At 41.9% G+C, this 10,356-nt stretch overlaps 3 protein-coding genes and 1 long non-coding RNA gene across 6 annotated transcripts in view; 2 read left to right on the forward strand and 2 right to left on the reverse strand.

Moving 5' to 3' along the window:
- The window catches only part of LOC115246770 (fibroin heavy chain-like), a 29,485-nt gene that overhangs the window by 6,220 nt on the left and 12,909 nt on the right, over positions 1-10,356 (reverse strand). Inside the window, exons 8-9 of the mRNA XM_029826069.1 lie at positions 5,378-5,539; positions 5,235-5,282 (exon numbers count right to left, since the gene is read on the reverse strand). Coding sequence (XP_029681929.1) covers positions 5,235-5,282; positions 5,378-5,539 — 210 coding nt within the window. The remainder of the gene's footprint in view (positions 1-5,234; positions 5,283-5,377; positions 5,540-10,356) is intronic.
- Positions 98-4,283, forward strand: LOC115246783 (cytosolic 5'-nucleotidase 1A-like). Of its 2 annotated transcripts, none has more exons than XM_029826106.1 (6): positions 98-351; positions 1,275-1,346; positions 1,560-1,648; positions 2,055-2,177; positions 2,246-2,430; positions 2,735-4,283. In XM_029826106.1, exons 3-6 carry the CDS (start codon positions 1,639-1,641, stop codon positions 3,098-3,100), a joined length of 684 nt encoding a protein of 227 aa, XP_029681966.1. In that variant the 5' UTR covers positions 98-351; positions 1,275-1,346; positions 1,560-1,638; the 3' UTR covers positions 3,101-4,283. The 2 variants fall into 2 exon arrangements, with proteins under 2 accessions (XP_029681966.1, XP_029681971.1); XM_029826111.1 differs by lacking the exon at positions 98-351 and adding an exon at positions 617-635.
- On the forward strand, positions 5,764-9,954 carry LOC115246785 (cytosolic 5'-nucleotidase 1A-like). 2 transcript variants are annotated; one of them, XM_029826117.1, is made up of 6 exons: positions 5,764-6,023; positions 6,947-7,018; positions 7,232-7,320; positions 7,727-7,849; positions 7,918-8,102; positions 8,407-9,954. In XM_029826117.1, exons 3-6 carry the CDS (start codon positions 7,311-7,313, stop codon positions 8,770-8,772), a joined length of 684 nt encoding a protein of 227 aa, XP_029681977.1. In that variant the 5' UTR covers positions 5,764-6,023; positions 6,947-7,018; positions 7,232-7,310; the 3' UTR covers positions 8,773-9,954. The 2 variants fall into 2 exon arrangements, with proteins under 2 accessions (XP_029681977.1, XP_029681979.1); XM_029826119.1 differs by lacking the exon at positions 5,764-6,023 and adding an exon at positions 6,206-6,307.
- LOC115246790 (uncharacterized) lies at positions 6,861-7,841 on the reverse strand. Its single transcript, XR_003885861.1, has 4 exons — positions 7,700-7,841; positions 7,473-7,621; positions 7,161-7,307; positions 6,861-7,086 (listed from the first exon to the last, which is right to left on the reverse strand). It is a non-coding gene; the product is annotated as an uncharacterized lncRNA (long non-coding RNA).

Below are 10,356 nucleotides of genomic sequence, written 5' to 3' on the forward strand. Positions count from 1 at the left end.
AAAAATTAGATTTGGTGGGGGTAAATAAAAATATTTACAAAAGGCAATATTTAGAGGAGCATCAGTGATTCAGCAGATCTTACCAGGGTCCATGTTTTCCTATGTCTGGTGGCTGACTGGGCTGAGCCTGTGTTTCATGGGCAGGGAAGGTTTCGTTTCGCCAGAAACGACAGTAACATTTTATATTGACGGCAGGGGGCGCCAGAGAGCGGGACAAATTACACATAGGCCATTTATTTTAAAACAAAAAGGCAATATAGTTAGTTTGGATGCTTGCACATTGAATTAGATACATTTTTAGTTTAAATTTGTGGAAAATATCCAAGCCGTGTGTCACTTTTTATACAAATGGTAAGAAATCTTAAACTACGTCATCTATATGCGTGCCTGTTGTCTATGTAGCGGCCAATAAAATAACTGCATGTTTAGATCGGGAAATATTTTCCTCCTGTAGGGTTTGATACAAATGAACAATTTTTTTTTTTATGTTTCTGCTGCAAGTTGGAGATCTCTGAGCTTCCACGCTGGCTTATGCCCACTTCTCAAAAAGACGACAAAAATTAGATAAAACTTCCGAATTGAGAAATTATAGTACATATAAAATCTGACACTTAGGTTTATATGGCTTACTTCCGGTAAGGAAATGAATTAAAATGTATTTAAAAATGTATGATGTTAACTCTTTTCTTCATAATTGTACTGGGAATGCTGGATTATTAATTAAATTCACTTGTTATTTAGTAAAAGATGAAACACGATTTATCTGGCGCAATAACGCATCAAAATGTAGCGTTTAAAATTTAAGCAAACGATTTAGTGTAGACAAAATGCCCCTCGGCTTGAATAAAACACAATAAGTTTTATAATAAACATGTTTAACCAATACTGGTCTAATAATTCGTGCGCAGAAAATGATGTTGACGTTCTCCTTCATTTAGAAAAGCTAAAAATGTCACTACCTGCTTCCACTTCCCTTTTTCAAAATAAGAGCTCTGTATTTCGGCGGTTTCACCATTATTTCAAGGGCGAATTCTAAACATTTATATACACATTACTTGCTGGACGTAGATGTCAATTATGAGCAATATCATTTTACATAAAATGTGTTTAAAAAGAGCTCATGTTACGATTTACTGTCGGGTCGAGGGGATCACGTGGTAGCCCACGCGCACGCGCTTTGTTGTAAGTAAAAATGCCTGCCGTCTTCATCATCCCGGTGTCGGACAGCGGAAAAATCTGATATTGGCTGCAGACTCTGTTGTTTTCGTGCACAGCTGCAGGTTTTGGAGGCTGCAAGAAGACGCCTGATGTCTGTGGCAAACGCGAAACACACAGTCCTCAATCCGGTAAGAGGTTTCTACTTGATTACTCATTACGAAAGGTAATCTTGTGCCATCATCACCAACAAACCCTCCTGTAGTGTGAAAATACAGGGGATTTAGTGACCGTGTTGCCATTAAATGACCAGCAGATGAATGAGGCGTTCACTTGCAGCCGTGGCTGTCCGTCATTCGCGTTGGTGTCAGTGCAGGGGTCCTCATGTCTGCTGTCCTCCTCAGGTGGTCCCGTACACAGGGCCCATACCTGGAGGGCTCCACCCAGGGGAGATCATCATCATCCAGGGCTCTGTGCCTCCTGATGCCGACAGGTGAGTCGAGACCATCACAAACTTTCGCCACGACAGGTTTGATTGGCGTCATTTTATCATTGTAGCTTATTTAAATGCTTTTTGTATAAAGGCCCTGTTGTTGTTTTTATGTACATGCAATAGATTTAACAGATACTGCATAAAATATTTACCTCCAATCAATTTCAGGCCTTTTACTTTTCAGTCAGCTCAAATGTTTCATCCTTTTCCAAACCCAGAGTTCACAACTCCTTTTGTCACCAAACCAGTGGATGTATTTTCCCTTTTGCTGGTTGGAGTCTTGGATTGCTGTTCTTAGATTCTGAAATGGAATGTGCAAAAGGAGGGATTAAGATCAGAATTTATGGATTCAGTGGGTAAAAGAAAAACAACAGCTGACCTGTTTTTTGCTTGCTCCTCTCTGCAGAGTTGTTCATCGAGCGCTTCTGTATGACAGGAGGAAACAGTCCGGTCGGCTACCTGAAGGCTTACCACACCAACCTGTACCTGTCTGCCGATCCAGTCAAGGTTCGGGAGGCTCTGGAGGAAGGTGGGTCAGAGCCAGGGTGCAGGGTCCAGGTTCTGGAGTCCTTGTCTGATCCTCTGTCACGTGTTCAGGTATAGCCGCGGCCACCATGTTCACCCCGGAGAAGATGACGGAAGTGTCGAAGACTCAGCTGCGCGTGGCCTTCGACGGCGACGCCGTGCTCTTCTCTGATGAGTCCGAGCGCATTTTCAAGGCCCACGGCCTGGACAAGTTCTTTGAGCACGAGAAGGCACACGAGAACAAGCCTCTAGATCACGTTAGTATCACGTGCACATGAGGACAACCTCCAATATCACAGTGCCGCTGCGAGTTCACAGTTAAAGGCAGAGTTATGGTGTCTTTCCGAAGGTCCCGTTGATACATCAACAGGTGGAGCCTTGTCTGGAACACATGAAAACGCATGAAAAATTATGTCTTTGTAACAGACAAGGAGAAATGCTCAGATAAAAACCCGTGTAGGCTCTTTAAACAAAGAGGAGTGATGCTTTTAGGCAGCATTTGGGACAATGTTTGTCCTTGTAGGAACTATCAGCTTATTATATTTGGTTCTTTACCTGCAGGGACCATTGAAAGGTTTCTTGGAGGCACTGGGAAAGTTGCAGAAGAGGTTTTATGACAAAGGACAGCGCTTGGACTGCCCCATCAGGACCTACCTGGTGACCGCCCGCAGCGCAGCCAGCTCAGGCACGAGAGCCCTGAAAACTCTGCGCTCTTGGGGTCTCGAGATCGACGAGGCTTTGTTTTTAGCCGGGGCCCCGAAGGGGCCGATGCTTGAAAAGATCAGGCCTCACATTTTCTTTGATGATCAGATGTTTCACGTGGAGAGGGCAGCAGAAATGGGGACAGTAGCGTGTCATGTCCCCTATGGGATAGCTCAGAGAGTGAACAAGGAAGGAGGTAAGGAGATGTCCTCAGCACCAGAGTAGCCTTCAAACCATTTTCAATGGCTTTCAACCTATACAATCCCCCCCCCCCCCACACACACACACATACACACTCTAATTTTATTTAGTACACTGAATTGGGAAAATATGTTAATAATAATTTTTAGCCTACTGTTAACCACAAATTGCTGAAGCTTAAAGGATCAATCAGAATTTTTAAAAAATATAGTTAGAATGATTATCCTGTTATTTGTTCCATCTGAGAATTATTATCATTGGGATGATATTATTCAAGTTTGTTTTAATTACTGTGGATCCATTATTTTGTTTGATTCAAATGCTTCAGTCAAAAACACTGCTGAAAGAGCTATAAAATCTATTCTTGCTTCTATTTTTCCTCTGCATTTAACGTCACCTTGTGACATTCTTTACATATCAGACGGCCTCTTTGTTGGGAGCTATTCCAACAACAGGCAGAGGAGGGCGCACTTTGGGCATTGTGCAATACCCGGATGTGTCCAGCAGGGGTCTCTTTTTCCTCTTTTCTTCCATTAGGAATGAAGATGTGAGCCCAGCATCTCTGAAGGAATCTCAACCAAAACTTGCAGAAAACCTGCATGCTGCAGTAATATTATATAATATAATATAATAATATAATATAATATTAATAATACAATATAATATAAATAGCACTTTCATGATGTGAACCCGCCTGGAATATTTAATGACAGTGCATTTTGCTTTTGCACCCCAATTAGGGGATTAGGGTTGTCAACTGATAATTAAATGTTGCGTCCTGTATTGGTGATACACGTAGGTCAGAAAGGTGCGGAGGCAAAACAGAAAAAGTTGTAAAAGAGTGTAAAACGGGAAGATAAACAGGAATGGCAGGAAAATGTGAGAGATGATTCACTCAAAGCCAAGTGTAGATCTGCCAACCAAATGTCTCCATTAGTCAGAAAGAATGACTGAGGTGAAACGACCTGGCTCAGGAGGCAGCCGTCACAGGTTGTATCTGCAGAGGCTGATATTTTATCTGGTTGATAGATAAGCCATCGGTGACAGGGAAGGTTAAATCACACTGGTCTCTGCTGCCCATTAACTGGGATGGTCTGTTGGCTGCTAAAAAAAGTGAATTATCAATGTTTACTACTCTAAAAGCCATGTCGCAAAAAAAATCCTGAAAAACCGAAGTTTTTTTAGAGTTATAATAACGATCATAGTTCTTTTTAAAAAGTAATGTTATATATTTACACTATCCCCCTCCCTCACCTTTGAATTGGGATTTTTATTTCTGTTCAGTAGGATACATGTTGTTTGTTGTGTATTTTTTGTCACCATATTTTGTCCTGTTTGAGATTACAAGCTCTGGTCTGCGTTTGAAAATTGTAGCTGGAAATGCAACATTTTCCAGCCTTACTAAGCTCGGCCTGATGCCTGAAGGTCGTTGTGCTGAACTTGAACATGTGATGACAACAACGCCCACGTTTATATTCTTTTGTGACTCTGATGCTTGTGATTGTCTTTTGGAAATGGGCTGTTTAATTCTGACAGTCCTGCATGTTGTGTGTGTTCAAATGGTTGTTCATCATATGTAAATGAATGTAAAGATAACAAATAAAACATACTGTTGATTGATCCTGTCTGTATTTATGCTGATGTCGACATTTGTTGTGATGCCATTGTGTGCAATTTTAGTTCTTGTTCTTTAAGTGCCAGAAGTTTAGTGTCCCTGTTGTCGGCCACCTGTTTTATTTGGTAATTAGAGTGTTTGTGTGTGTGTGTGTGTTCCTGTTGGATGGATCCTGTTGCTCTGCAGTTGACTGTAAAATGAATAGTGTCTAACAACCTCAGGTCAAAGTGGTGCAATCACAGATTTGAACCATGTTTTGCCTTCAACAACTATTGGAAATAAAATGTGCCGAGCCAGCAGAACGAAGTCACAGTCGATAAGCTTGTGTTCCACACACAACTTTCCAGTTTATTTGATTACAGCTAACAGCCTGAATTAGAATCATTAGGAAGGAGCGTGGACAAAAATGCTTCTCTCTGAAGGAAAACGATAAATTTTCACTGAAAATTCTTCCAGCTTTGACTTTAGAATCTTTGGGTGAACATTCGACCCTCAAATTTTTTTTTTTTCAGAACAGTCGCCCCAGGAACCCCAGTGCCGCACCAGCACCAGCCAGGACCACATTGGTGGCCACCGACAGACCGGCCATACCTGAAACAACATCACACATTTAGCTTTTGTCTGTATTTTATGTGGAAACTTCCGGGATTGGTTTGGAAAAGACAAAGTTATTAAAAGATACTTACCCGCTGACTGCAAAACAGCCACCGCGCTGCCTGCTGCCACCCCTCCTCCGCTGGCAACCGCAGTAACAGACATCATCTTAGCAGCTACAGATCCTGCTGCTATCCCAGCTGAAGTGAAGCCTGCAGCCCCCAGAGCCACTGGAGCCAGGGCCACGGTCGCCACTGCGTATTTACATAAACGCATCGTCATCTTCTAACCGTGGATCCATTTAATTTCTGTAGTCTGAAACTTGAGCATTAAAGATAAAAACAGGAAACTCACCAGCACCTCCAACCACAGCAACAACTGTAACTGAAAAATTAGATTTGGTGGGGGTAAATAAAAATATTTACAAAAGGCAATATTTAGAGGAGCATCAGTGATTCAGCAGATCTTACCAGGGTCCATGTTTTCCTATGTCTGGTGGCTGACTGGGCTGAGCCTGTGTTTCATGGGCAGGGAAGGTTTCGTTTCGCCAGAAACGACAGTAACATTTTATATTGACGGCAGGGGGCGCCAGAGAGCGGGACAAATTACACATAGGCCATTTATTTTAAAACAAAAAGGCAATATAGTTAGTTTGGATGCTTGCACATTGAATTAGATACATTTTTAGTTTAAATTTGTGGAAAATATCCAAGCCGTGTGTCACTTTTTATACAAATGGTAAGAAATCTTAAACTACGTCATCTATATGCGTGCCTGTTGTCTATGTAGCGGCCAATAAAATAACTGCATGTTTAGATCGGGAAATATTTTCCTCCTGTAGGGTTTGATACAAATGAACAATTTTTTTTTTTATGTTTCTGCTGCAAGTTGGAGATCTCTGAGCTTCCACGCTGGCTTATGCCCACTTCTCAAAAAGACGACAAAAATTAGATAAAACTTCCGAATTGAGAAATTATAGTACATATAAAATCTGACACTTAGGTTTATATGGCTTACTTCCGGTAAGGAAATGAATTAAAATGTATTTAAAAATGTATGATGTTAACTCTTTTCTTCATAATTGTACTGGGAATGCTGGATTATTAATTAAATTCACTTGTTATTTAGTAAAAGATGAAACACGATTTATCTGGCGCAATAACGCATCAAAATGTAGCGTTTAAAATTTAAGCAAACGATTTAGTGTAGACAAAATGCCCCTCGGCTTGAATAAAACACAATAAGTTTTATAATAAACATGTTTAACCAATACTGGTCTAATAATTCGTGCGCAGAAAATGATGTTGACGTTCTCCTTCATTTAGAAAAGCTAAAAATGTCACTACCTGCTTCCACTTCCCTTTTTCAAAATAAGAGCTCTGTATTTCGGCGGTTTCACCATTATTTCAAGGGCGAATTCTAAACATTTATATACACATTACTTGCTGGACGTAGATGTCAATTATGAGCAATATCATTTTACATAAAATGTGTTTAAAAAGAGCTCATGTTACGATTTACTGTCGGGTCGAGGGGATCACGTGGTAGCCCACGCGCACGCGCTTTGTTGTAAGTAAAAATGCCTGCTGTCTTCATCATCCCGGTGTCGGACAGCGGAAAAATCGGATATTGGCTGCAGACTCTGTTGTTTTCGTGCACAGCTGCAGGTTTTGGAGGCTGCAAGAAGACGCCTGATGTCTGTGGCAAACGCGAAACACACAGTCCTCAATCCGGTAAGAGGTTTCTACTTGATTACTCATTACGAAAGGTAATCTTGTGCCATCATCACCAACAAACCCTCCTGTAGTGTGAAAATACAGGGGATTTAGTGACCGTGTTGCCATTAAATGACCAGCAGATGAATGAGGCGTTCACTTGCAGCCGTGGCTGTCCGTCATTCGCGTTGGTGTCAGTGCAGGGGTCCTCATGTCTGCTGTCCTCCTCAGGTGGTCCCGTACACAGGGCCCATACCTGGAGGGCTCCACCCAGGGGAGATCATCATCATCCAGGGCTCTGTGCCTCCTGATGCCGACAGGTGAGTCGAGACCATCACAAACTTTCGCCACGACAGGTTTGATTGGCGTCATTTTATCATTGTAGCTTATTTAAATGCTTTTTGTATAAAGGCCCTGTTGTTGTTTTTATGTACATGCAATAGATTTAACAGATACTGCATAAAATATTTACCTCCAATCAATTTCAGGCCTTTTACTTTTCAGTCAGCTCAAATGTTTCATCCTTTTCCAAACCCAGAGTTCACAACTCCTTTTGTCACCAAACCAGTGGATGTATTTTCCCTTTTGCTGGTTGGAGTCTTGGATTGCTGTTCTTAGATTCTGAAATGGAATGTGCAAAAGGAGGGATTAAGATCAGAATTTATGGATTCAGTGGGTAAAAGAAAAACAACAGCTGACCTGTTTTTTGCTTGCTCCTCTCTGCAGAGTTGTTCATCGAGCGCTTCTGTATGACAGGAGGAAACAGTCCGGTCGGCTACCTGAAGGCTTACCACACCAACCTGTACCTGTCTGCCGATCCAGTCAAGGTTCGGGAGGCTCTGGAGGAAGGTGGGTCAGAGCCAGGGTGCAGGGTCCAGGTTCTGGAGTCCTTGTCTGATCCTCTGTCACGTGTTCAGGTATAGCCGCGGCCACCATGTTCACCCCGGAGAAGATGACGGAAGTGTCGAAGACTCAGCTGCGCGTGGCCTTCGACGGCGACGCCGTGCTCTTCTCTGATGAGTCCGAGCGCATTTTCAAGGCCCACGGCCTGGACAAGTTCTTTGAGCACGAGAAGGCACACGAGAACAAGCCTCTAGATCACGTTAGTATCACGTGCACATGAGGACAACCTCCAATATCACAGTGCCGCTGCGAGTTCACAGTTAAAGGCAGAGTTATGGTGTCTTTCCGAAGGTCCCGTTGATACATCAACAGGTGGAGCCTTGTCTGGAACACATGAAAACGCATGAAAAATTATGTCTTTGTAACAGACAAGGAGAAATGCTCAGATAAAAACCCGTGTAGGCTCTTTAAACAAAGAGGAGTGATGCTTTTAGGCAGCATTTGGGACAATGTTTGTCCTTGTAGGAACTATCAGCTTATTATATTTGGTTCTTTACCTGCAGGGACCATTGAAAGGTTTCTTGGAGGCACTGGGAAAGTTGCAGAAGAGGTTTTATGACAAAGGACAGCGCTTGGACTGCCCCATCAGGACGTACCTGGTGACCGCCCGCAGCGCAGCCAGCTCAGGCACGAGAGCCCTGAAAACTCTGCGCTCTTGGGGTCTCGAGATCGACGAGGCTTTGTTTTTAGCCAGGGCCCCGAAGGGGCCGATGCTTGAAAAGATCAGGCCTCACATTTTCTTTGATGATCAGATGTTTCACGTGGAGAGGGCAGCAGAAATGGGGACAGTAGCGTGTCATGTCCCCTATGGGATAGCTCAGAGAGTGAACAAGGAAGGAGGTAAGGAGATGTCCTCAGCACCAGAGTAGCCTTCAAACCATTTTCAATGGCTTTCAACCTATACAATCCCCCCCCCCCCCCCCCACACACACACACATACACACTCTAATTTTATTTAGTACACTGAATTGGGAAAATATGTTAATAATAATTTTTAGCCTACTGTTAACCACAAATTGCTGAAGCTTAAAGGATCAATCAGAATTTTTAAAAAATATACTTAGAATGATTATCCTGTTATTTGTTCCATCTGAGAATTATTATCATTGGGATGATATTATTCAAGTTTGTTTTAATTACTGTGGATCCATTATTTTGTTTGATTCAAATGCTTCAGTCAAAAACACTGCTGAAAGAGCTATAAAATCTATTCTTGCTTCTATTTTTCCTCTGCATTTAACGTCACCTTGTGACATTCTTTACATATCAGACGCCCTCTTTGTTGGGAGCTATTCCAACAACAGGCAGAGGAGGGCGCACTTTGGGCATTGTGCAATACCCGGATGTGTCCAGCAGGGGTCTCTTTTTCCTCTTTTCTTCCATTAGGAATGAAGATGTGAGCCCAGCATCTCTGAAGGAATCTCAACCAAAACTTGCAGAAAACCTGCATGCTGCAGTAATATTATATAATATAATATAATAATATAATATTAATAATACAATATAATATAAATAGCACTTTCATGATGTGAACCCGCCTGGAATATTTAATGACAGTGCATTTTGCTTTTGCACCCCAATTAGGGGATTAGGGTTGTCAACTGATAATTAAATGTTGCGTCCTGTATTGGTGATACACGTAGGTCAGAAAGGTGCGGAGGCAAAACAGAAAAAGTTGTAAAAGAGTGTAAAACGGGAAGATAAACAGGAATGGCAGGAAAATGTGAGAGATGATTCACTCAAAGCCAAGTGTAGATCTGCCAACCAAATGTCTCCATTAGTCAGAAAGAATGACTGAGGTGAAACGACCTGGCTCAGGAGGCAGCCGTCACAGGTTGTATCTGCAGAGGCTGATATTTTATCTGGTTGATAGATAAGCCATCGGTGACAGGGAAGGTTAAATCACACAGGTCTCTGCTGCCCATTAACTGGGATGGTCTGTTGGCTGCTAAAAAAAGTGAATTATCAATGTTTACTACTCTAAAAGCCATGTCGCAAAAAAAATCCTGAAAAACCGAAGTTTTTTTAGAGTTATAATAATGATCATAGTTCTTTTTAAAAAGTAATGTTATATATTTACACTATCCCCCTCCCTCACCTTTGAATTGGGATTTTTATTTCTGTTCAGTAGGATACATGTTGTTTGTTGTGTATTTTAATGTCACCATATTTTGTCCTGTTTGAGATTACAAGCTCTGGTCTGCGTTTGAAAATTGTAACTGGAAATGCAACATTTTCCAGCCCTACTAAGCTCGGCCTGATGGCTGAAGGTCGTTGTGCTGAACTTGAACATGTGATGACAACAACGCCCACGTTTATATTCTTTTGTGACTCTGATGCTTGTGATTGTCTTTTGGAAATGGGCTGTTTAATTCTGACAGTCCTGCATGTTGTGTGTGTTCAAATGGTTGTTCATCATATGTAAATGAATGTAAAGATAACAAATAAAACAT

This window comes from Takifugu rubripes, chromosome 2 (genome assembly GCF_901000725.2).
Source record: "Takifugu rubripes chromosome 2, fTakRub1.2, whole genome shotgun sequence".
Classification (NCBI taxonomy): Eukaryota; Metazoa; Chordata; class Actinopteri; order Tetraodontiformes; family Tetraodontidae; genus Takifugu; species Takifugu rubripes.